General features: G+C 43.2%; 1 protein-coding gene across 1 annotated transcript; it reads left to right on the top strand.

Moving 5' to 3' along the window:
• Positions 1-722: 722 nt before the first annotated feature.
• Positions 723-25,755, top strand: ALPK2 (alpha kinase 2). The gene is given in 12 exon segments (XM_041403829.1): positions 723-895; positions 7,745-9,434; positions 12,930-15,762; positions 17,704-17,851; positions 18,480-18,607; positions 18,703-18,738; positions 19,717-19,991; positions 20,098-20,186; positions 20,428-20,645; positions 21,486-21,534; positions 25,086-25,206; positions 25,208-25,755. Coding segments are annotated over 11 exon segments (5,322 nt in total). The 5' UTR covers positions 723-895; positions 7,745-8,063; the 3' UTR covers positions 25,262-25,755.
• Positions 25,756-27,151: the final 1,396 nt, after the last annotated feature.

Below are 27,151 nucleotides of genomic sequence, written 5' to 3'. Positions count from 1 at the left end.
TTAGGATCTTATATAAAACACAGATATCCTTATTGCTATTTCTGGATGAGGGTGGTTGGAAGTGCTGTATTTATTGCTCAAGACCTGTTTCCTATCTGTATAGATAACACTGGGAGCAAGAAGTATTTAGCACAGTAGTATCTTGTAACTAGTTCTAGCTGCATCCTTTAAAATGCTTAAGAAAAAACTTGGCACAAAAGTTGCTTTTCAGCCTCTTCCAGATCCCTTGAGCTCAGGGCAGTTTCTGCAATTCATTCCACTTTGCCCTGTGTGAGACTTGTCTCCTTGGGTACCAAGAGTGGAAATACTTTCTTACTTCAGGATTTGCTTATTTGCCTTTGAGGGATGAGAATCATTCGGTAATTTCTGTATACAGATTATGAAGAGTCCACTGTCCACCTTTGATTTCCTCAGCCTACTTGTTAGGCGCTGTGGATTTCCTCATGCTCAGCAGAACTTTTGTGTGCTTAACTTCCAGCAAGTAAGAAATTCCCAATGTGCCCGGGAGAGCAGTAAGGCACGTGCTTCAAAAAACAAGCCAGTGGTTTGTTATGAAAAGCTAAGGCCAACACTTCCTCTGTCTCAAGGCCATTAGGAAATTCCTATGGACTTCTATGGAAGTAGGATGTGCCCTCTTCTCACTGCCAACTCCCTGTCTGGCAGAGGTTTTCCCAGGAAGGGCCATCTGCTGCATGTAATGAAATCGTCTCTCTTAAAAGTCAAACTGTTCAGTGATCAGACTCCCTATCCTGAGGTCACACTCCAAAACACCAGCGAAGCCGTCGGGCTGGCTTGCAGCTCCAAACAACACGCGCAAATTCAGCCTCCTTTGTCTCCAGCAGGGAGGCCCAGCCCAGGACCAGCCTATCCCAGAACATCCACGAAGAGCTTGAGGGTAAGTGAGGCGTCCGGGTGTTTGACTTTGAAAATGATTTGTCTGCTTTTTTCTCCTGTGGGCAAGTAGAATGTGTATCATAAAAGACTAATAAAGGAAGAAAAGCAAGTTAGTTTTATTATCAATGCGCTACATGGATATAGTGATTTATACTGCTATTGACCAGGAAATGGGATTTGTTATTTCCTTCTGCTAAAGAAGAGCCATTTTTGTTTATCCTGATAGATTTAGGTTTTTCTAAACATGTTGCATTTATAATTCTGCTCACTGTTTCTGAAACTACACTCTGCTACTATTTCCACCAAGTCTCCTTAAGACAAAATTGCAAAAATTGTACGAAAGCAAGCTTCCTTCTCTAAAGACTGTGTAAGTGATACTAGGTATCCTGAAAAACACATTTATGAATTCTAAATATTTATTGCACAGTCTAATACTCCTTAGATAAAAAGTTCCTCCATTCTTGAGAAAAAGGTCTGGTCACTTGTTAGTAACAGACGATTCCCAGGCTTCAGGAATTGCTCAGTCTGACAGGGTCAGATGCTTGACAGATGTTAAAAATAGATTAAGACAGATCAGTGTTAAGAGTTGTGCTGTGATTGCTTATTTTAATTACTCTATATTAAGGTGTTTGTTTGACATGTGCAGAGTCAGTCATTTATTATTCTGTTTAGCTGATGAATTATGGCTGAGGTGTTTTTACAGCGTGGGGCTGTTTACAGTGGGTACTGCAGTAATCAAAATGTTGTCAAAAAGCCTTGAATATTGGCAGCTGAAGAACCACAATGTATCACAGAATTTTTGGCAAGGGCATATTTTCCAGACATTTGCTTTTTGAACAGCCACAACTTCACTGATGTTTTTCTTACCTAGACCTTGTTAATCCAATAGATAGCGTGATAACTGGTTTAGATAATTCAGCGTTTCTGCAGTTTGGTTTCTGACACTGTGCACTCTTTGACAAGAATGCTGCTCGAGGTGTTCCATTTGGTTGTGGTATCTCGACGGACTTGGAAAAGAATGATGTGGTTATAGTTATTGTTTGTATTTGAGACAGAACTGAACCAGGCAGAACTCCTGTGAGGGGGAGAAACAAGTAGGAAATGGATCATTGCAAATTGTGCACATGTGGGTTCTCATTACTACCCCATCACATGTTTCACTCTGTAGTAGGCTGACTGCTGTATAAATCCTCACTATAGCCCTGTGGTTGAGTGGAGTTCACAAAGTTACAATGAATCTGGAATTCTGGTTTCTGTTCTCTTGGAGGTTGTAACTTTTACAAGGTAACAGTTTAAGAATGCAACCACGATCACAACACGTTTGGAAAATGTTTTTATGGTGTTCCAAGTTGGGAAGCTTGTATAGACCAGGAATAGCGGATCAGAAATTTCACGTGGAACTTGATTCCATTAGTACTTACAGATGCACTGAGCTTAAAAGATTCACAATGTCAGTGCTGATGAAACCTTTAGCCAAAAACTTTTGAAATCTTTGATTTCTATTAAAGGGAAAGTTTAAACAGAGATCATTTAAAACAAACAAAAGCATTTAAACATAGCAAAACATTCATGGCAACCTTTCTGGAAAGATGAAGTTATATGTTCCAGATCATAAGTATATTGTATGTATTTCCATATAGGGCATATAATACCTCATTTCAGAAATACAAATTGGTGCGTAATGTCTGTGTTAATTGTATAACTGAAAAGTCTTATGTTTTGTTTTACTTTGGAAGAAGAAAAATGTTAAACTTCAAAAGATCTCTGTTGAGAGCTGCCCTGCATGAGGAGTAAAAAAATATATATGTTCCCAGATAAAAAACAGTTGACAGGGTGAGAGTGGGGATTGGATGCAATTATACCTGTTGACTTCTTAGAGAAGCTAAATGAAACATATGCAAAGTTCTGTAGGAAAGCTAAGACATATTTGAGGGACATTCCAAGGAGAAGGGCAAGGGAATTAGCATTAACCTTGGAGCATAGCAGCATTTAAGCAGGACACTCAGATTTCACAGGTGACAGGTTTTTTGTTATACATATGGTGCTGTAGTTGGTCAGTGTTGGGATTCTGTGGTTAGTAGAGATTCCTTTCTGCCTTTTTTTTTTTTGATTTTTATTGTTTCTGTTCTACTTATGCTGCTTTCTGTTCCTTTAATCAATATTTCTTACATCCTGCTGTTCATACCAGCAAGCTTTGTGGTTGGATCTATGTAATATATAACCATTTCTGTTCATCATCAAGACAAGTTCTCTGGTTATTGGTGGCTTGGTTTGGAGATATTTCTTGTTCATCTTACATGAAGTCTAATTATATTGACCAAATATATTATATTTCTTTGTGGTTTGGCTACCTGCGAGTAAAATGTCTCTTAAAGGGAATGTATAATGCATGCTCAGGCAGGTGGAGAACGCTTTGGCTAAATCTAAGAACAGGGGTAGGGTGGGATGGGGTAGGATAGGATAGGATAGGATAGGATAGGATAGGATAGGATAGGATAGGATAGGAGATGACTGTGTTGCAAAAGAGTAACTCCAGATCCCAAAGTTCAGCCTGTGGAGTGGAGGCCATAGTGGGAAGCTCAGCTGGCAGCTGCTGAGTTGTCTCAGACCAAAAAGCTCAGATTAAAAAAAGCAAAGCACACAAGCACTGACTCTCTAAACAGGATCTGTCTGCTGGAGAAGCGTTCAAAGAACAGTGAGCAGACTGTGTGTGGCTCACATCCACATCCTCCTCAGGTGCACCTACGTACAAAGGAGAAAGGCTGGCCTTTTTGTGCGTACAGCTTTGGTGAAAGTTAATCCTTTAGGCAAAGGGTTCTGACTGAATTGGTGTGGCCAGCAGCAGTTCAGTTCCTGCAGCCATGGTCCACGTGCCCTGAGGCACACAGTGTTTCTGGAGCTCTCTCTCATGTTTCAGGTATCCCAGAACCGCTGTCAGCTCGGTGTGGAGAGCCCAAAGTGTTGGTTGATGAAAGGCTGTTTCCCAGCGCGAACCACTGTGGCATTATCAGTGTCATTCCCCCGGTGTTCTGCTGAGATATCGCTTGTGTGGGCTCACTCAGCCTCCCCCCTTCCCACTCCTCTGGCCTGGTGGGTGTGAGGCACATCCTTGGCAGGACCTGCTCTGAGTGGGAGCTTTGGGAGGGTCACAGCATTGACCAGGTGCCATGGGAACGCGTGGGACGGGCCCTGAGCCCCAGGGCTGCGGCCGCACAGATAACGGGACGTGGTTCCTGGCTGGCTGGGACAGCTCCAGCAAGGTCAGGGACGAGTGGGTGCTGCTGGAAGATAGGAAGGAATCCTACTGAAAAGGGTGTGGGCTGAGGAGGGCCTGCACACAAAACAGAGATTACTCCATGAATAGATCTTAAATAAAAGAAAAATGCTTCAGAGAGGTCATAAAGGGGGTTTTTCCACTGACTCTAGAGGACACGAACCTCACAGAAAGGCACAAATTCACTTCTGTGTTGCTAAAATGCATAAGCTTCCTGTATAAATAATTTCTGTAAATATAAAATTGCTTACAAAGGAATGTGAAAAACAGAAATCATTGCTTAGAGTTTTTAAAAGTTTTATGATAATAATAACAATGATAGTAATAGTAATAGGATAAAAAAAGGACAATATTTCCAGTGCTGGGGAGGAGGGGGGGGACGACATACAGACAATGTTATCTTTATCGATAAGATACATGCATATTCTTGTGTTTAATGCATTTTTCAAACGTTCTTTTGAACTTTCTGGTGTTTTGGCAACTCCTTTGTTTGACTTCTTCATACTCCGGCTTATCTGCATGACATGCTGGGTGTCAGGTCAATATATTTTATTTCTTCTTGTGTCTCCATCCTGCTGTTTCACATCCTCTGATAAGACTTTAGTATGTCCTCCTTAATTTTAACATGGTCTTCTCTAATTGTCCTCCGGCGCTCTGGTTTGTGTCATGGTTATCTTATCACTTGGACAGGTTGGTCAGTGGATGGCCTTACACTGTTTTTGGTTACACAAAAGCCTTTTTTTCACATCTTATGTTTTGCTAAGGTCTATAACACAGTACATTCATCACACTATTATTTCCATAAGTGATACATAGCTGTTATATTCATTACACTACTATTTCTATGAGCAATACAGTGCATACTTAAGCTGATAGATTATATTATACTAAAATGCAGCTAAAACCAGTTATAATTGATACTATTTCTAAATAGTTATAACCACTAACAGCATGCATAGGCTAATACATAAATGCAAAAGCAAATATTATGTGGTCATTTTTCAGACGAAGATTTTAATTTTGGTAATAATTTAATAAAGTAGGAAAAAATGTGACGCAAGAGAGAAAATGTAATGGCCACTTTTCAAGTTTAATCAAGTTTATATTTTTTTGTCAGTTATTTTTTTTTTCTGACATGAGGAATGATCCCTCAGGTCCCTCTGAAATCACTAGAAGTGGCTTTGTCACCAAAACTACCTACAGAATATAAAATAATTTAAATTTTTTTCCTTCCATGTTAAAGTGTAATTCAAAACTGTTTTGATCTCAATTGAAATAAATTATCAAATATTGAACATATTTAATAATGTATAAAAATAAGGTTCAATTGGGAGTGATGTCATTTCAAGGAAAATAATTTCGAACAGTCAAATTTTATATTTAGAATTGGAATTTCGGACAATACTTGCACTATGAATAGTGAACAGGCTTTTCACAACCAGTTTGGAACTATGACAAAGTATGAATTTTAAATGAAAAATCTCTTCTGGAAATTGACTTAAATTTGTTTTATTATATATTTGCCTTACAGAAATGTTGGGTCATTGTTTTAGCCATTTTGATGCTTTTCCCAGCCATTCTTTTGTTAAATATTATTTGACATGGATTGTTTTTCACAAACCCTGATAACTTCCTGCCATCAAAGGGTTTTGGTGAAGCAGCTCCATCTGCCTCTTGCTGCCTTGTTAATCTGACTGTTACAGGTTTGCATCAGTTCAATATTTCTCCTCAATCACACCCAAGCACAGTTGTCAGGTTTTTGTTCTCATGCTGCTCCCAGCTTTGTTCTCCCTTAATCTCAGTTCCCAGGCACTGAGCTCAGGCAGGACCAGACCCTGCTGAGCATGAACTTGTGTTTCATTTGCCTCAAGGACTACCATAAAAAATTCCCCATGGCTCTGATCAGTACGAAATGGAAAATCTGTTTACAGAAGATTAGAGAGCCAAACAAGGCATATTTCCTGCCATGACCTGCTCAAACCTGGGGTGTGAATTCCTCCTGTGTGGCTGTGCTTCAGGTGTCTCCTGTTGTGAGCCAGGACCTGATTCAGCAAGTAACATCACTGGTTTTCAGAGTGAGAGCTGGGACAAGCAGCCACAACACCCTGGCATGTTCTCATGTCTTCTGCCAGCAAGTGTTCCACTCCGCTTTATCGAGAAGTGAATTAATTTTCAGGTTACTAGTCAACAGCTGATGGTAAATTACCATGGTGTCTCCCATTCCTCTTCCCTCTGTGAATTTCACTATGCATCCTCTGTCACAAGTTTTCCTGACGAGCTGAGAGGGTATAGTACTAAAAGTTCGCTTTCCAGTTTCTGTCTAAATTCAGTAATTGAATTTTAAAAAAATCTTAATACTTTCTATTTTCTTCCCAGATTTAAAAAAAATAGTATCTCTTTGTCTTGGGTGGAAATCCAACATTTATTGCAGTTTTCTCCTGGAATGTTATTTTGCTTTCATTTCTGTGGTTGCATCTGACAGTGCATGGAAATCCAATGTAATTTTCATATGGAAAAATCTTGACAGCTCTTTTCCCCTCAATGTCAGAGTGCAGCCAAACTGAGACAACGATAACTGTCTAGTGCAATGGCTTTAGTAAAGGCTCTTCATTAGCCAATCTACATTAACAACATGTTGCCAAAGCACTTTTCAGCTGGGGAAATTACCATGCTTTTAAAATAATTCGCAACCTCCAAAAGAGAGGAGGGAGACATCTGGTCTTCTGAAAAGCAAAAATGGGAGAAGCGTTGAAAGAATGCAACAGGAAACATTGGGCAAATGCATATTTAAGAGGAGAGGCTGAACTCTGAAGGGTATTTCCATGGTACTGTAATAAAATGGGTGAGGGCTTTGTTACAGGAAGAGAGGAATGATTCCACATTTCTTTGGATTCAGCCAGTGGAAACCTTTTGGTGTATCTCACTTGGATTTTATGTGAACTCCACACCACTGTGCTGCTGCACACCCGCTTGAGGGGAAAACTTGATATGAGCAGGAAATTGAAGCAAGCGTGCTTCATTTCATTGTTCTTTCAGCACAGAAATGACAAATATCAAGCCAGAGCACAAGAAAATTGCTTTTAACAGAAATTGTCCTAAAAAGTCTAAGCAGGCTGGTCGTTCTGGGTATTTCTACAGAGTTTGGGATTTTATATCTCTATGATGCCAGTCCAAGGAATAGCCTGCTGTTGGGCCAATGTGACTACCAAAGCAGCAGGCAGCTGCAGCAGTGGTGTACATGTGGAAATGTACATTGTCTGAAGGTTCCTGTTTGCATTTAGAAAAGTTGAAAGGCTGTGTACTAGAGCCCCTGTCGAGGTGCCACACGGATGTGTGGGTGTGCTCAAGGATTTGTTCTAGCACAGATCACTCTGGACACTTGCAATGTGCTGCCAGTAAGTGTCATTGCATAGGCAGCCAGGTTAGGGTTACTGCCTTAACGTCTGAGCTTGGGTTTTAAATAGCGATTTCTTGTTTTGAAAGTGCTTGCAAATATGTGTCAACTGACCACCTTTTAGGAAATACCTATAGCCATTTCAGAAGTAATTTTAAACTTCGTGTTTCTTTTACTTGCAGGTGCACAGAACAAGAGCTGCACTTCACCGAGAGCTAGAATGACTTTTCTTGACCCAGAACCACAAACAAAGAACAAAACTTGCCCAGAATTTGTTGTTGTCCTAAATGAACTCGTGACAGACTTCAGGGCAGAATGAGCAAAATGGGAAACATTTTGCACAATGCAGGAGTTCCCCCTCTGAGGGTGAGACCGTGTTGATTTCATCAGGTTCTGACTCTTCAAAAATCATTCATTTACTGCTTGAGAAACTCAGCAAAGCAGGAGTTTTGTCTCCACTTGAGAAATCCCTCAAGACACTTGCCTAACACAGAAGACAACATGGATGCTAAAAATGTAGTTAAATCCCAGGCAACCTTTTCCTGCCTGAAGGATTTGTTAGAGGATGGTGATGACCTGCTTCATTTAAACGGTGTGGTTGATGTCACTGCTGGAAGAGCAGAGGAATACTGCAGCAGACAGGTGCCTTCCCACTCCACAGATGTAACCACTTGTCACACAGGCAGCTGTTGCCTTAACACAAAAGACTCTGGATCTCCTCAGTCTCTGGCAGATGTCCAGGCATGTAAAAGGCCTGGGCTGGGCAGACCTCTAAGCAGGAATTCCCTGCTGGGTGAGCAGGCAGACACTTCCCTAGGTAATCTCACTGATTTTGGAAAAGATGACTCTGAAAATTCTGCTGCTGTTCTGGAGATTTATGCAGAGAAAGTAACAAATGTAAGTGATGACTTTTCTGATGATGACCTGGAGTACTTTGAATGTTCAGATGTGCTTACAGTACATGAAGATGAAATCTGGAAAAAGAAATTAGAATTTTTATTAGAAAGTGATGATGAAGATGATCTAAAACTGGGTAAGGATTGTGATGGGTGTGCTTACTTCCTCAGTGAAATGCCTTGTGTGTTCCAAGTGTCAGATAACACTACGCCTATGGATACCCCCATTGGCTTCTGTGAGCATCAGTCAAAAACCAAAGGAGTAAACGTAAGGAGAGACCCCTCTATGTACAGCCAGTCAGCTCTGCAGACAGAGATGACTCTCACTGTTGGACACCACCGAGATAAAAGTGCCATTTTGAAAGACAAAGAGAAGAATCAAGTGCCTGTTTCTTCTGCAGCCACTGGAAATGAACATCCCAGAAGTGAAGAAGAGACTAATGGAAGTGGCCATTTGGCTGCAGGTTCCTCAAGGGACGAACCAAAGCCCATGGACACTGTCCCTGCCCAGGTAGATTCCTCTGCCAATGGCATAGGTGCTGCTTGCACAGATCAGGCTTCGGGGACAATGACAGAAACCAGCCCCGACGGGGACGTGCTGGGGGAAAGCTCGCTGCTGCTGGAGGAGGGGAGAGGGAATGTGCCAGAGGGAAACGCACGGCACGCTGTCTGTACCTTGACAGAAAGTCTGAGGAGAAACCTTTTGAAGCTGTTAAACCCTATAGAACTTTGCAGATATGTAAGTACTATAGGACAGTCTTTCCAGGCTGCAGCAGCAGGCAGGGAATCCAGAGCTCCGTCTCCCAGCCAGGAAGGTATCTGTTCAGCACAGATTCCCGAAGAGGCAGAAAGTGTGCAAATGCAGGCTGGTCTGTGTCTGACAGAAGAGGCAGATAGAGACAGTCACTGGGAAAGGAAAAGGACTTGGGGGCTGTCTGAGCAAAAGCAGATGCCAGATGAGAACATCTTGTTTGGGGTAAGTAACATGTTTATCATTTAACACAAAGGGCTGCTCTGCTGAACTCAATGTGATTTATTCCTGCTTGTCACAAAATAATGTAAAATCAAAATTACTTTGAAAGATACTATTCATGTACTTCTGAATGACAGCTACGGCTGGGAGGGAAATCTGGGTTTAGAAAAGGCCCAAGTAAAGCCTAAGCTGTTCTAATTATAGAGTGAGCCTGATAATGGTGAGAGGCACTAATGGGCCTCTGGACAGCTGGATAGGGAAATCTGATATGAAGGGTATTGCACAGGTCTTAGCGAAGTAATGCTTCTTTCAACCCAGAAAGTTTCTCAAATACCTGTTGGTATTTGAGCAGAGAATGCTTTGATTTACTTTTTTTTCAATCTATATGCAACACACAAAACCATCCTCCACTTACGGTGCTGGAAACCTAAATCAAACCAGCAGGGGTTTGCTCTGGTTTTGTAACAATGAAGGGAATTCAGTGCAGAGAGTTCATGTTACAGAGGTGAATGGAGCTCTGTGATTTTTAAAAATAAAACTATGAAAGAGTTGGATATTATGGCTGAAACATACAAACCAATTAAAAGTTCAAACCCCTGTGGTACTCTCCAACTACTTGCATATTTTATGCTGTTGGTAGAAAATGAGCTGGAGAAATCACTACAGTTGTAGAGACTGGTATGATGCTCTACCAGTTTCCTAAGTAGGAAAATTGAATCATCATTTTTATTTCACATTGTAAAGACTCAAGATATATAAATACTATTAAATCATGAATAATCTTATTGTCAGCAATTTTTCTGGTTTGAAGGTGTGTAGCTAATTGCATAGGAAAAAACCCAATTTGTCACAAAAAAGTGTTTTCCAGTTGCACATGCTTTTCTTTTGATCATCTGGGCAAAAGTATCTCCCAGTTCTGGGTGTAGTGTCACAGTAGAGTGACTTTAATCTCACCACTGCGGTATCTTCAGCAGTCAGAAATCACTGAATTATTTTTCCTGAAAAATGCTGATAGGTTTCTCTGGTTTTATGGTATATAAAATTCCAATCCCATCTGAGGAGCACATGATGTCCTTATGATGGGGAATACCCCTCACTGGAATTAACCTCCCCAGAGCTTCCTGACAGGGTGCATGGCCGTGGTTTGCCAGAGGCTTTGTTTGCTTTTTTTTCCCCAAGTCCAGTGCAATAATTTAAATCCCAGAAGCCTCTTAGCCAAGAGCAGCTGTCAGGTGCCTGGCACAAATTTCAGAGCAGCCACTTAGACTCTTGTTGTGCGTAGTCAGTATGTCTGCATTTCCATGGCCAAAACTTTTCATTGGATAAAAAATGAGTATTGGTGTACACAAAAGGACGAGAGCTGGGCACACACCAACCCCCCATTTTTAAACATGTGTGTATGACAGTGAAATTCAGGTGTAGGTTCAAAATTAAGTGGCCTTGAAAATGAGCCAAGCAAAGCATCCCACCTGAATACTGCTCCTTTTTTTGGAGCACTAGAAAAATGTGGACAGCTTCTCACAGCGCCCATATAGTAAGCCAGCAACACCTCAGAAATCTGCCTGTGTAATCTAAGAGAGGTAAGAACGAATCTATTGCTGCACATGGGTTTCTGTAAAAGTACCCTGGGGCGTTTGCTGGAGCCCAGAGCGAGACAGCTCTGCGGGAGCAAGGGGAGGGGCTCGCAGCAAACCCCACTGCTGACTGCTTTGGAAGGGTGTGCTATTTTCCCTGTCCATGTGGGAATCAGGTCTGCTGAGTGGCGCAGAGCAGCCACGGGATCACAGCACTAATGACACAAGGATTTACACTTTCCCTTGGCGCCAAGCGTTCGAACTGGAACAACCTTTGCAGTGTGTCTTGTGCAGCACCTGCTGTGCTGGGTGACTTCTCCTTCCATTAGATAGATAAGGTGGGAGGCTCCTCACTCCTTTCACGACCTCATGGCCTAGCCCAGCTGAAATTCTTTATTTACCTGGTGCTTCAGAGCAGCTTCATTAATAATAGGTCCAAGACACAAGCGGTGCCAGCTGTGTGATGTTACATAGTGTACAGGGAGCCAGGAGGCTTTGCTGGGTGTCATTGGGAATCAAGTTCTGTTAGCAGTCAGGCAGCACCCTGTCCCTGTCAGTGTCCAGCACCCTGTTCCTGTCAGTGTCCAGCGTTCAGCCAGAACCCTGTTCCTGTCACAGTTCAGTGGTCAGCACCCTTGGGTCCCTGTCAGTGGTCAATGTTCAGCACTCTTAGCACAAGGTGCTGCTGTCACTCCTGGGTTACAGAGCCATTATTCTATTTTTTCCCATATCAGAACAGCCTGTTCACATAAAATCTGAGAGATCCTTGGTTTGACCTTCCCAAGACAAACTTCTGTCACTTTTAGATCATTTTGAATTTTGTTATCCAAAAAGGAGAGAAGCAGAACTGACACAGAAGTTCCAGGTAATTGGGCATCTAGCTGAGATGAGAGCTCGGCGTTGCAAGGGAAGGGTCCAGGCCTGAGCTGTGCCAGAGGGGCTGTAGCTCTGTGTCACAGCAAGCAGGGGAGTCCTGCGTGGAGTGACTGCAGCTCATGACACCAGCCCTGCTCATTCAGTAGGATCTACCCTAGGAATGGCAGTTAACATCCCATTTTGTTGCCCATGTCTTAAGCTGGCTCCAGTCTTTCCTGGGAGACACACCGAGAAAAAATCCCTTAGAAAATCCATGCTGCTCTGGAGCATGGACTCCTGACAGCTGTGCATGATTAGCCTGTTGCTCTATGTTGTTGCCAGAGAACTCACTTTCTGTCCTTTAAAATATTATAGTTCTTCCTCTTTTTCTGCCTTTTGAGCAGGAATAGCAGGATGCTGGCAGGATGTGCCTGTCAGTCTGCAGGACAAAGCACAGCTCAGGTATTTTGTTTCACCTGTCTAAAGCAGTTGAAATAGTTACAGATATTGAGGTATTTCAGCTACTCCAGGGCAGGTGTGCCATCTAAAAGAGAGTGTCATTTTAGGAAAGGGGAATTTGAGTTGCATTGCATGAAACAGGGAAGTGGCAAGATCCATTAAGGTGGATTACTGGAGAACAGTGTAAAGTAAAAGCAGTCCCAAATGTAGTGGATTTGAGGGAGCTGAGACCCAGAGACAGTGATGTACTTTTAGTCTGTATTCTAGGGATTGTTTGTTACACTCCATTTGTGCAAACAGAGGGATATAAATGTAACATGGGGACTTTACTTGCAAAGGAAAATTACCTTGCAAAACTATTTCTGCTTAAAAAACAGTGAGAAACTGTGAGGTAAAATTGATTAGCTTCATTACAAATCCTTCTCTAAGGAGCAACACTTTCAGACTCAGACCCAGGAGGTCGATTTCAATCCATTGTGTTGATAGTTACAAGTCAGAAACTTGACAAATATATTAAAAAAAAAAAGTTAAAAAAAATGCAAGCCTTCAGGCCTGTGTCAAGCTGTAATTCTAATTTTTAATTACATTGCTCTATTTTCCTTCTTTGAAGAGTCAAAGTGCTAATCTTAAAAGCGTTACCCAGAATTGTGAGAACCTCTGTATGGAGCCCAGAACAGAAAAGGAAGGCATCTTCAGGACTTGTGAGAGCGCAGGAACCAGCCAGCTCTCTGCTGAAAACAGGCTGCAAGTAAAGAATGCAGATTTACAGACCTCTTCTCTTCACTGTGCTCCTTGTGAAAAGAGAGAAGGTTGTCACCAACAGGTCTTCTCTGGACAACAAATTATTAGGAGTGGCAAAAAGTCAGAGAATAACATTTCTCCTTCTCCTCGATGGGATATGGACTCTCTTCCTGATAAACAGGAACGCTTGTGTGCTGTTCTCTCTTCTGCAAAGCTGTGTGATGAGCCAGGGGAGGGAGAGCAGAGGCCTGGGCTTGACACACATGATAGCAGTAACCCAGATATTCTCTGCAGCCGATCAGCCGATGAGGCTGTGTCTGAAGCTAATCCCAAGTCAGTCCTGGAATCTGGAGAACCTGAGTGCCAAGGAGATGCTGATATATCTGCAGTGCATGACAAGCTGTGGAAACTTCTTCATGAAGATGACTCAGACTATCGAATCCCACCTGAAAACAGAGGCGTCCCAAGTTTAGGTACGAGGCTGACAGATATCGAAGTCACAGAACTGAACTTTGTGGGGGGGACATGTTCCGATCAGCCTTTGCCAATGGATTTGATAGAAGAGCAGGAGCCCATCACAGAACCAGCTCATAACCCCAGAACTGAGAAAGCTGCCTGCAATGTTTCTGATATCCTCCTGCAGAGAGCTGCAGCATGTGAGAGTGCATCCATAGGAAACATTTGTCTTGCACAAGTGGTAGGAACAGATGGTGTCTGTCTAAATTCTGGCACTGGGAATGAGAGGGAAACACCATCCATTTGTGTTTCAGCAAGCAGTGTCCTACTACGTACCCAGGAGTGCTTAGAGCCAAATCCAATGGCCACGGACAGGAATGGATCCACTGTAGCTTGGGAAGGGAAGCTTGCTGTTAATAATGCTGCCCAAACCTGTGAAGCAGATTCTCCTCAAAGGTTACAAAATACTCAGAGTTGTAATTTAGCATGTGCCAAAGCTGACATATCAGATATGTCACGTGGGACAGCTGGACAGTTACTTCACACTGAATGCAACATAGCCATGACAAACGAGTCTGTACCTGGAGAAGGCTGTCATTTTATGGACTCCTGTCCAGTGAGAGGAGAACTGCCTTATTTCCTTGAAGAGGAAGACATTTTCCCCAGTGAAAAGACCAGCCAGTTTATACATGCAGAACACTCTTCTGTTAACACCATACATAAAAGTTGTGTAGTGAATTTACAAGAAAAAGGAAATCACTCAGGCTTGAGTGCACCAAATTTCACTAATTCTGACAGCTACCATCTCTCAAAAAATAATGGCTGTCAGGATTTTCAAGTTGTTTCTAATGCACAGAAATACAGTGATGTAATGCAATCACCTAGTTTAATTCAGATTCAAGAAAACATAAGAACACATAAGAATCTACCCCAAAATACGGACCAACTGACAGAAACAGCAAAACAAGAAGGAGCAGTCCCTCCCCCTTCTGGGGAGCCATTTTTAAGAGATTTTTATGTAGAAGTGCCCAGCTGTGAACCATGTAAACCAGGAGGAGAACAGAGAGAGATTTGCATACCTGAGGAACACAGGGCTGAAGCTTCCTGTGACTCAGGAGTTAGTCAGGTTTCAGAGAGTCAGACTGCAGCTTCCCTTTGTAATACAGCAGAACAGCATTCATTTTTTGTTGACAGCACTTTCAGGTCTGATGAAGGATTAAAAATAGATTCTTCAAAAAATCCCACCTATGCAGCTGGAAGTGTAACATCAGTCAGTGCTCCACTGCCCAGGGAGGCTCAAAGCGAGCACCACAGCACAGCAAGTGGGGAGGATGGAGGTTCCCAGGATTGGCTACACTCCCCACAACTGCTTGGAAACAAAACCCTGCCCTTCCCCACATCTGTAAGCCACTCAGAGGGCCTTCCCAGTGAATCTGCAGTGGCATGTCCTGTCACAAGAAATGAGGGAAAAACTGGATCCATAAAAACTGGAGTCAAAGTAAATGGAAATTTAACTACATTGGAAATTTCCTGCAAGTCATGGAAGGGTCTGTCCCAGAGGGTCCCTGGAGAAACCAAAGGAGAAGCAGCCTTGTGTGAAAATGAACATGAGATTCCAAGAGCTATTGAATATAACCCAGATGAAGCTGAAGCAAAGGCTCCTTTGCACACTTTGACTGGCTCCCAGGCTCTGGAACAGATTGTGAATACAGAGCAGTCTTGTCCTGACTTGATCCCTTCCAGCAAGATAGCTGAGGCTGAGAATTCAATTAAGTCCACTGAGTATGATAAAAAGGAGGAAGTCAGGACAGCAGAGAGTGTAGTAAGTGGTTTGGTTAATTTGCCATCAGCTGATTCAGGGAACAACCAGTGTTTTCAAGAGCAACCACCCCACAGAAGAACTTCATCATTCTCTTTGGTGTGGACCACACTTGATCCATTCCCAGTCAACACAGAAAGCCAAAGAAATCAGGAAGGGTCAAAATCCTGCCAGATACCAGTGGCTGCTGCAGAACCTGAGCCCATCAGATGTAGAGAGGACACAACAAAGAGCGGGCATGTAGCTGCTGGAGCTAAGAAGAAATTACCACCAGCAACTCTGTCCAAAAAACCCAGGCTGGAGGAGAGGGGAAGTGTCAGCAAGGATACCAGCTGTGTTAAAAAGTCTGGGAAGAGCGAGGGAGGCGTGATTCATAAAGAGGATAGAAAAGAGCAAAGGAAACTCATTTTGAAAAAGGATAGCAAAGGTAAGAGAAAATGGATTTTCTTTTCTGTCCTTTCCCGTCATTGTGGCTACAGTACAAAATTAAGATTATTGAAAGGCACTGCAAGCCTCTTTCAGACTGACTCAGTCAGCTAAAGGTGTCCTGCCCTCATGGAGCTTTATTTCCAGATTTGTGCACTCAGTAATAAGTGCTATGCCCATGCCACAGAGATGAACCCTTTTCCCAGCTGGCAAGTATATTGAATTCATGAGCTTTATAGCTCATTTGAAATAATCACTGCCTCATTGGCCTCTTGGAGTCACTTTTCACAGATGAACAGCATAATGGCACCACATAACTACACACCACGTAGCAGCTGCAAGCCCACTACTCGTTCTGTTCCTGCAGGGCTGTGTTCCCACTTATGCTCCTGCATTGCAGCTCCCAGCTGCAATTCTCCCCTCTTGGTTACCAAAGGATTTATTACTAGCAAAGTATTATTGTTAGCAGTAGCGTACCACTGATAAACAATGTTTTGAGGTCCTATGTGCTGACTTCTGACTGGTTCTGCATTGCTTTGCCCTGCTGCAAAAATGACACGGATGAAATGAGCAATATTAAAATGATACAGGAAACGTATAACTGAAAGGAGATCCTGTCAGAGTCTCTAGAAGGTTGCTAACACTGTAGCAAGATTGTGACTGCCGGGCAGATGAGGGATTTGTTCTTACTATGGGTAGTTTGCAAGGACCAAGGTCTTATTTTTACCTTTTGATGTGACATTTCATGTTCACATCATAAAATTATTTAATAGTTCAGAGCAAGACTGAACAGTGACTAAAGGTAAGCTGCACATTTGTGGAGCTTTTCACACACTCTAATTACTGTGCGGTCTCGTGAGACTTTTTCTAATCACATTTAAAAAAACCCAGACTTGTCTCTGTTCAAAGATGCATCCTTTGCCAGGGAACCAGATGTGTGGGAGGAGAGACACATTCCTTCAAAGCAGAACAAGCAAACTGCAGTGACTGTGCAATGCCTGACCTGTTTCCATTACTTGAGGCTACACTTGCAAAATGTTCTGAACATTCAGGCTGCATCAGATAACACTGAATTTTCTTCACCTGTTTCTGCTCTGCCTCAGTCTCAACTGAAGTATGTCTGTGCTCTAGAGCACAGTTGTGGCCCTTTCCCTGGCATTATGGCAAGGCCAATTTGGTTGCTGTGGAATATACTCGGTGTTCTTTTGCATTATTTCAGCTGCAGGACAGAAGGCTGGCCAGGGCAGGAACCTGGAGCCATTAGTTCTATTTCTAGAGCTGTCAGGTCCTGTCTGTGTCACTTTAGCCCTGATACAGCAAGGTTTACATGCCCCAGGACTCAGGGACTGCTAGTCCAGTGGGGAGACGTGGACTGGATGGGGCCTGGAACTGGGAATGGGGAAAACCATGGCAGTGTGCCTGACCCTGTAAGTGGGTGTTACTGGAGAAACACCAGTGCACAATGATCTGCAGGAATGGGATCCCCGAGGGACACATGCCATGCTACCTCGTTCAGAGTGCAGAATTAACACAGATGGAAACAAAACATCTGGCATTTTACATTTCTTACATCTAGCAGGGATGTGTCATTGGGGTGGGGCTGTGTTGTGATCCCAAAACCTTTCTCTAAGTATATGTCGATTCTCTTTCTTTCCAAGTCCCCTCCAGCCCCCTGCCCACACCATGCCCATGTGCAAAGTGTCTGGAGGGTTCTGTGAGGCAGTGAAAAGTCCTAGCAGAGATCAAGGCTAGGTAGGGCCTTTTGGGACTTTTTTCCAGGCTGTGATGAGCTAAAAAATTCTACTAGTTATTAGTATTGCGACACAAGAAGTCATAATTACTTACCAGGGATTTCAGCATTTGTGTTCTTAACGTGCAATGTTAAAATGCCAAAACAATGTAATTGTCTTCAAATCCTAAACTGTGGTTCTTCTGTTTCAAGCCCCCAGGCTGCTGAAGAAGATCCAAGCAGAGCTATTCCCCGACTGCTCTGGAAGTATTAAGCTGTGCTGTCAGTTTGGTGACATTCATGGTGACTCCACCATTACATGGACTAAAGATTCCAAGGTACTGGCTCAGCTGCAGAGAAGGTAAGGGAATGTTTCTGAAGGACTGGGAGTTTCGGGGTAACTTTGCTATTCGTAGGAGGGAGATCTTCTCACAATGCATTGATATTGGTCACAGTTTGTGTTATATCACCTCTCAGCTTGTTCACAGCCAATTTCAAAAAAATATCAAAGACCTTTAACTGAGAGAAAGGTGGAAATAAAAGCTTCTTAAGGGCATTAACAGCATTTACCCTTTCCATTTTAATGAAATTAATTATTTTCTTTGTAGTGGTAATGACATTCTAATCTAAAAACTGTTTAGAATGTTTCAAAAATACAAAATTAACATTACAGAAAAAAAAAGAAAGAAAATACATTTCTATCAAAATGCACACTTCTGAGGAGATAAAAAATTTTGTAGGAAGGATTCTTCTTACATGTTCTTTTAAGTGGAGAGAAAAAGTTGCATGAATTGGTTAAACTTTCTATTCTGATTCTTCTTGTTTTAACTTTCCTGATTTTGATTGTTGTATTGCAATACCAATTGTAGTATTAATACATGTCATTATCTGCTAAATAATTGTGCTGTGTTTTAACAAGTAAACAGTGCAGAGAGATCAAATTTATCAAGAAAGTAAGATATGTGATAGCACAAAATGCTCTGTTCCAGTGCCCAGGATGTCTCTCCCGTCTCTCTGGAAATAGCTGAAGCCAGTTACCAAGACCAGGGAATGTATTATTGCTGCTTGAATAACATGTATGGAAAGGTGACTGCTGAGTTTCATCTGACTGCTGCAGGTAAGCCCCAGTTTAGAGTTTTGATTAATAATAATGACAATGACAGTTTCCATTCAGAGTTTTTTACTACAATTTTTTTTTTTATTTCCTCCTAGTATTGGAACGTCTTTCAAGTTTTCAGAGTTATGAAGGTAAATATAAAGTGAAGTAGCATTGCATGGCTTCATACAGAGACAGACAGACAGACAGACAGACACATACCCACCCACACCCACACACACTGGCAGCTCTTTGGCACAAACGCATGGTTCTTGCAGGTCACCTGCTGTGTAACTGTACTCCAGGAGAAAGGCAGGCATGGAGCTTTGGAATGCTTTCCCTGTGTGTTAACTGGTGTTCAGTGACACCCAGCATGTGTCCTGTGCTGCAGCTAAAGATAGTGCCTTGCCAGTGGGGTTGTCATTCCTGAACAGCCTGCAGAGGTCCAGGCCTTCAGCTGGCATGCTGACTTTTCTTTCTTTTCCTTGAAGAATTAAAATGAAGCATTTATTTCCTTGTGCAAAATAAAGACAGGACTTTTCATGTAGCAGCACTGTATAACTTTTAATCAGAGAATTTTAGGTGGAATTAAGGAGTGTTCTAATTCTGGCCTTATCTGTGCAGTGTTTCCTCTGTGGCAATAGTGTACAGAGGCTAAACCAGAGGTAACTGCAAGGGACAGCTGGAAGGACTTCTTTGTTGTGTAGTGCTGTTCTCCTATTTATCTTCTTTACTGATGGTCCTTGAAATGTTATTATTAGAGACACTTGAAGTGCAGTTAGAATTTTTTAGTTTCTCTCAGTTTTCCCCCTTTTGAGTTTTTTTTGCATTTGGATTCCAAAGATCATTTAAAGGGGTGAAATCCAGAGTCTTCCTTGATTTCATCTATAACAGACTTGTTTGCCACACTGTCTTCTCTCCTTATGATCCTGAGCTGCCACCTTTCTCCATGCTGGCTTTAGGTCATACAGGCAAGGAGCTGCCTCTTAGGAGCTGCTTGAGATCCCAGCCCTCAGTAACACAATTTGTGCTTCCACTGAGCATTTTTCCCTCCTCTCTGGAGAGATGCATCTGCTGTCCCATGCATGCCACCCCTCCATGCGCCTGCAGAGATTCCCGTTATTTTTTAGGCGTGGAAGAAATCGAGTTCATGCAGCTGATGTTCAGAGAAGACCCCCTGAGCTCCAGCTACTTTGGTGGGACGCTGCATGGAGCGATAATGACAGAGGGGCTGCACTTCGGCGAGGGGATGCACCGCAGAGCCTTCCGCAGCCGCGTGCTGCAGGGCCTGGCGCCCGCCTTCGCGCCCGGCCACCCCTGCGTGCTCAAGGTGCACAGCGCCCTCGCCTACGGCACCAAGAGCAGGGACGAGCTGCTGCAGAAGAACTACAGTCTGGCACTGCAGGTGAGCTGCCCCCAGACTTGTGGGCCAAAGCTGTCCTCAAATTCAAACGGATGATCCACTGAATGTTTTGAGCAATATTCCCATGGGCGTGTCTGTTGTAATACAGGAATGCTATGTCCAAAATACTGCAAGAGAGTATGCAAAGTTATATGCAGCTGAAGCTGAACCCTTGGAAGGCTTTGGAGAAGTACCAGAGTGAGTATAAATATACATTTTCTATACATATATGCTTATGTATACTGTCCTGTGCCATGGCAACCCACCGATTGCTGGGACTAAAGCGGAAAGAGGAAACCTGGGAACAGTGTTACAGCTCTTCCAGCTTGGTTTAGAGTTGGTAGCTGTTCATTCTGAGATCGCTGACCACTTTTGTCTGTTTCTTACCCTCTTACTGAAAGAATTCTCAGGATTTTATGTTTCTATCCCTTGATTTCAGAATCATTCAGATTTTTCTTATTCATCGCCCTGCTAATAACATCCCCTATGCCACAGTGGAGGAGGAGCTGGTTGGGGAGTTTGTGAAATACTCTGTCAAGGATGGCAAGGAAGTGAATTTCCTGAGAAGAGACTCAGAGGCTGGCCAGAAGTGTTGCACCTTTCAGCACTGGGTGTATGAGAAGACCAATGGGAACTTGCTTGTCACTGACCTGCAAGGTGAGTTGTCTGAGTAGGGACAATTTTTATCTAGCTTATGTTCTTGTAAGAGGGCAGTTTGGAAAAGAAAACTAAATCACACTCTTAATGGAGGAGTTGTTCTTTCACATGTACCTTAGTGAATCAGGACACTCAGTATGAGCCAAATCTGCCTTTTTCATTCACCACCCCGAGATTAATGAAATAGCTGCTGAGTAAAAGGCTTCAGGTGTTAATGACACCCTAGTCCTTCCTCCTTGGTTGTATTTCAATACTCACCAACAACCACTCAACAGTGGAATGCTCCTGGGGTGGGGTCCTGGCTAGTTTTGAAGAAATATATTCCTTCAGAAAGAAGAATAGTGAAGAAACACCCTCATGTTTGCTAAGTGCTACCTCAGCTCCCACGGGTGTGACTCCTCTTCAGTCCTGCAATGTATTTGGAACAGGGGAAGAGAGACCCCTCTTGAAGAAAAACAGAAAAAGCTGGAATCTTAGGAAACATCCTATATTCTTTTATATGTGAAGGCAGGAAAAGTAACAAAAAGGCACCTAAACGAGTTCCCTGAAGTAATTTAAAGGGAGGAGAAAGAACAAAATCGTAGCACAGGAAATAAGCTGTGCTGTTGATCTCCCTGACAGCTGTAAAATAGTGGCATAAGCCTGACTTCTAGAAACTGCTGGTGACACAGAGAACATCCTCTTCTTAACTGGGGTACTTGAAAATGCTTTGAAAAAAATGTGACAAATAATTAAAGCGAAAAAGGTGACTCAATAAATAATATTCAATGCCTCCATATGTGAATGTTGTCCTAGAAATTCCAGTGCAAGCTAAGCTGTGTTTTCCTTGCTGCCTTGCAGGTGTAGGGATGAAGTTAACGGACGTTGGCATAGCAACCCTGGCCAAAGGGTGAGTGAACGTGATTTCTCAGCAGCATGGTTGTGCTTTACTGCTCTGTCTCTTCACAGTTAAATGTGGATGGGGGAGGGTGCACTGGAAATTCATTCTTGCTTTAGCTTTAGAAGAAAACAGTCCTTATCTAAGTGTTTTAACTTCTTCATGTTCATATTTATGGAAACCTGCCTGTAGAGGAAACACTTTTATTTTGTTATGAAAGAATGGGGCTACCCTGTACATTGAGCTTTGTTTTTCCTGCATGCCTCCCTTGAAAGGGGCTTATCTAAAGGGCATTCCACGAGTGACATGAAGGGTTCTGGTGACAGCAGGTAAGGCTCCTCCATCAGCTGGAGGAAGGTAGGGCTGAACACACTGGCTGCAGTCCGGGGTAAAGGCAACCCGGAATCCCTCCTGCAGCCAGCAGAAGTGCCAGAGCTTTGGGATAAGTATTTGTGACACAAGCTTTTATAAAGACACTTCTCAGTGGGATGCTGTGTATTGGCCACTTCCCTGATAAACAAGGACAATTGTGAAGGGATTTGATGGTATCTCTCCCCTTTCTCTCTCAAAAACAGCAGTTCTGAGCGGTAACAAAAGATTATTCAGGGCATTGCTAGAGCCTGTTTTCTAGTGCCCTTGCAAAGGCTTCAGCTCTTTTAGGGAAAGTCAAGCATATGTGTAAAGATGTAGGCCTGTCATATTCTAACTTTAGTGCACTTCTCTTAAGTTAATTAAGGCTTCTAGGTATAACATGGGCCAGCAGAGTTTTGGATAGGAGTAGGCAGTGGCTGCTGGACAGGGAAAGGGGATGGAGGTAAGTGCTTTAATTTCATATTCTGCTTTGAGAATCTGGCAGGAGAAAGAGGATCTGGTCATGTGTTCAGCCTTTATTCTAAATGGGACCATGTCTGTATACCTCAGATACAAGAAGAAACTTCACAATATCATCTAAATTATTAAAAATGTAACTCTAGAATGTTCTGGGAGAATCTTGAACATTTGCAGGCTGGCATCCGTTCAGTTAGACTGATTTACTGATTTACCCTTGCAGCTGTGGATCCAAAGTAAAGCAGTTGAAATGAATGTACATCATCCTGTTACAAACCAAAAAAAGTAATAAATGTTTTATTTAGGCAACACTGTTCTCAGGAATCAGAAGATTTATAAAAATGCTTCAGTGAATGTTGTCCAGCTCACTGTGGGAAACGATTCCTCTAAAAACACACATTGTGTTGGGGAGGAGGAAGTGAGCACACAATGCAAGCTATAGTAAGGATCAGCTCAGGCATATAGAAAGGAAAATAATTTTCCTAAATGAACAACCTCCTGAAAATGTTGAATATAATTTTGTTAGTTATTTAACTAATGGTATTCCTGCAAGATGACAGATTTTTCCCGGTCCTGTATTTTGTTTTCATGCTCCTTTCCTAGAAAGAAGATCTCTGTATTAATGTCTGCAGTTGGATTTTTAATTCTGTGAACATGGGTGGGGAAAATCAACTCAGTGCCCAGAACTCCTGTGTGTTGCTGGGTCTTGCTGCTTTGGGCTGTGCTCAGCCGAGCTGCTGAGAGCTAACCTGGTCCCATGAAGGGAGAGCACATGGTTCTAGTGAGCCAGAAATGCAGAGTGGGACTGGTGTGGCTCGAACTGTGCTGGCAGAGGGGACACAGAACGTATCTCTTCTGTACTCCAAAACAGTCCACGATGCGTGGAGGAAGGAATTTGGATCGTTTGTCCTTGCTCTGTGTGTTTTGCCAGGGAACTGGAAAGCAGAGGAGCCCAAAACAGCGGTGTGGTGAATGTGCTGCAGGAGCTGCACTGCAGTTCTGTCAGGAGAGGGCGAAGTGGATCTAGAAACAGGAATGCCAGGGAAGCATTTTTAATGCGGCCACAGTGCTGCTCCTGAGCCTTTAAATCAGCTGCTCTGTAGCTTCTGTGGCCAATGGAAATACACAGCACAGTGCCTGACTGTGCACGCAGTGTGCATGAGGGCCCAGGGATTTGTCCAGGAATGGCACACACAAAGGAGGGAATGAGGAGCACGGTAACCCACAGTTATGGTCATTAACTGGAGTGCTGGTTGCCAAGTCTGGGGCTGAAACTCTGCCTGGTTCCAGGGCACTGACAAGTTTAGCTTTACTCCACATGGTAACAAGAGACATTGGGGAGTTTAAGCCTGAGGGCAAATCCAACATTTCCCTTTCAGATTTAAGGAAGATTTGGTTTGGTTTGGTGCTGGATAGAAGAAATTCCCTTGCTGAGGGCAGGTGTGTTTGCCTGTGGAATTCCTGTTCTGTGGGTGTGTCTGGTGCATCCACCAACACAATACATGTGAGCTCTTGAGAGCAGCTCAGTAAAGTCTGAAGTCTCTGATTTCTCCAAGGGAACAAGAGAACCAACCGTTCACCCTGCTGGACTCCAGGATATAGTCTTGGGATAACATGACATGCCTCCTCAACCTGCTTTGGTTAAACAAACACACAGTTTACTTGGAGAGGAGGGGAAAATCCCTTTGAGGTTCACCTGCTGCTCAGAGCCAGCTGAGTAGTGTCTCCAGAGCAGGTCTGTCTGTCAGCAGGAGCCTGACCTTCTCAGAGCAGCAGTATTCTCTTTAGCACTGCACAGTCTTCCTGAGGAAGACTCCTTCTCTGGATGATGGGAATGAGCATTCTCTGTTCATTTCAGAACCAAATCATGGTTGGTTGGTTTTGTGTAGTCACAACTCACAGTTCACCTCTGAGGACACTGGATGTCCAACAAACCAAGAGAACAGGGTAGAACAGGCACTGATTAAGGTTAAAAAGGGAGAGGCCTGGCCCTGGCCTTTCTTTTCCCTTCTCCATCCTGAGAATTTAACCAAAAAGGCTCCTTTGAAGAGCAGGTGCACCTTTTAAAATAAACTGATGCAGTTTAAAAAGCAGGCCCTGGGAGGACTGTCAGCATCCAGAGGCACGGTGAGGAGAAGAGGGATACATGTGCCCTGTACATCTCATGGTGGGAGGTACAGCAGAGGCTGGATGAGACTGCCTTCCTCAGGAACATTCCTTCCATCTTCCCTGGGGGGCTTGGCTCCTTGAGACCCCGTAGGCAGCCAGGGGAGGGGAGCAGCATAGCATGGAAATGATGTACATGTTTAGATGGAAACAGCTTCTAGTTCTGAAACACCTTGTGCAACAACCTTGTTTCTTCATGGTGGCCAACAGAACTGTTCATAGAGAATGATGCAGCACGGATTTCATGTGTCTGTTACTGAGAAAAGTAGCCAGCAGACAATTTTATTCCCAACCTAATGCCATAAAGACAGTGCCAGGACCCAGCCCAGAGAGCTTTGCCTCTAATGCTTTTCCCTCTTCTATCACCACTTGTTACCTGGTTCCTCTCACCTCCCAATGACCCAGTCTGAGTTTCTGTGGCAGTGGATGCTTCAAGCCAGCATGGGTAGAAGAGACTTGCTTAATGTTTTCAAGTTGCTTATGAGTCAGCAGTCATACTCTGCCTCCCTGTGATGAAAATGAATCTTGAATTCCCATTTGGTTTTGTTTTTTTCCCTTTGTTACTACAGATACAAGGGGTTTAAAGGCAACTGCTCCTTTTCCTTCATTGAGCAGTTCAGAGCCCTCCACCAGTGCAATGGGTACTGTGAGATGCTGGGGCTGAAATCTCTCCGAACCACTCATCAAAAACAGAGGAAAGCAGCACCCACTAAAAGCAAAAATCTGCCAAACTCATCAACAGTAAAGAAAATGATGCCCAAGAAGGCAAGAGAACCTAGAGACTTCATTTCTTCAGAACACTGAGTGTCACTATCCCACCTTGTGAAACTACTCTTGAGGACACGGAGCAGTGACACGCACCAGTGACCTGAGGGGATAACTTTAGTCTTTTGCCTTTTGACATTGCTTTGTAATCATCCTGATGCTGCTGCCAGCAACAAAGGAAGGAGCTGATCCTCTGCTCTTGGTGCCTGAGATATAACACTGGGGCAAGGTTTTGAAAACAAACTAAGCCATCTCCTGGATTTCCTTACAGGCTTCTGTGGACTGGTATTGGAGAAGAAGATCTCTGTGTCTACATCCATGGCCCTGTGGTTCAGCTGCTATGGAAACATCAATATATTTAAGTTTTGCACAGTATTGCATATGCATATGCATGCTGGGTTACTTAGAAGTCAGGAAAGGTGAAGTTTGGAACACACTGATGAATATTAAAGTTACCACTTCCATTGCAAATCAGAGCAAACATCCTTTGAGCCTAAATCTTGGACTATTCATTGCAATTTAGGCTTCACAGTGCACTGCTGGTACCTGGCTTTTGGAAGTTCCTACAGGTGATGCCTATTCTTTACAATAATGTTCAAAAGAATTTCTGTGAGGACGTTGTGACTGTTCCCAAAACAGGAGGTTTAGAACATAACGCAAGGGGCTTGAGCATGGTGGGACGGGAACAAAGCTAAAAGCATTGGCTAAATGGTATTTCAAGGTAGAGGCAATAGGTTTTTATCAGAATTTTGGGAAGTGCTCTGTTTGAAAAATGCCACGAGCATCTCAACAAATTAATATTCCAAATGTATGTTGTAGTTTGGTCCCAAAGTCAGAGATGGTGTTTCACTCTATTGGCTAATTGCCTTCAGTTTATTGTCCTGGTCAGTTCAATGAAAATCACAAGCTGACTTGACCTCTGAGAGGTAAACATAGCCCTATTAATGCCAAGGAAATCCACATTCCTAATGATGACAGTATAGTGGTGATTCCTTAAGATGTCTGATGTGCTTTACAGTGGGAATCTGGAAGTGCATGTGTGAAACTATGGATTTCTCACACATTCTGGTGCTTTTGCCTCTGAAAGAAGGAGCAGAGTCATCCTGTTGTGCACGTACCACAGTTGTTTATTTCTCAGTACAGTGGGAAGATGTACTGCCAGAGGTCCCAAACCTTCCTGACCCGATGCCTTGTCTGCCAGGAACTATTTAGTGTGATAATGGCGTTTGATAGACTGGACACAAACACCATTGTCACACTCCACAGCTCTGGGAGCAGGTCCTTAGCCTGTGGAAGGAGTGATGGAGGCACACTGCAGACTTCAGCAGAGGGGCTTTCAAACACCTGCAAAACAGACACAAGACCAGGTTTGTGCATATTTATATGTGGCACATCAGGGTCCTCACAAGGAGGCGGGACACAGCATCCTGAATTGGTTTGAGGTGGATATTGTGTCTCTGCTAGCTGTGGGAATGTAAAAGCTAAGTGGCTTTGAGTGTCCTTACAGACAAGGGAGATGGACAGCACCTGAGAAAGTAATCTGTACTATTCTAGAGGCAAATTCCTGAGGAGAGGGATGAGTAATTTCTGCAAGGGCCTGTGTCTTCCTCTAAGTGGTAGGGTCAGCTCAGAATCAGCGTCAGACTTTTATAGCTATGTCAGACCTGAGGAATTAAAATGCTGAGGATTATATTTGATCTTCATATACTTGTTTTTAGCAGCATTTTTGAGTAGCCCACATACAAGACAGCCAAGCTGGTCTGTAGTCCTGGTCTCACTGCCCCTGTGCTATTCCGTAATGTTCTTCTGGGACACATCAGCACCTGTGCATCAGGGAATTAAGCTCTAGGGTCCAGAGCTGTGGTGCTCA

The sequence above is a fragment of the Onychostruthus taczanowskii genome, unplaced genomic scaffold (assembly GCF_017590055.1).
Source record: "Onychostruthus taczanowskii isolate IOZ18803 unplaced genomic scaffold, ASM1759005v1 scaffold201, whole genome shotgun sequence".
Lineage (NCBI taxonomy): Eukaryota > Metazoa > Chordata > Aves > Passeriformes > Passeridae > Onychostruthus > Onychostruthus taczanowskii.
Note: the sequence above shows the minus strand (reverse complement) of the source record. Positions and strands in the feature narration are given on the sequence as shown.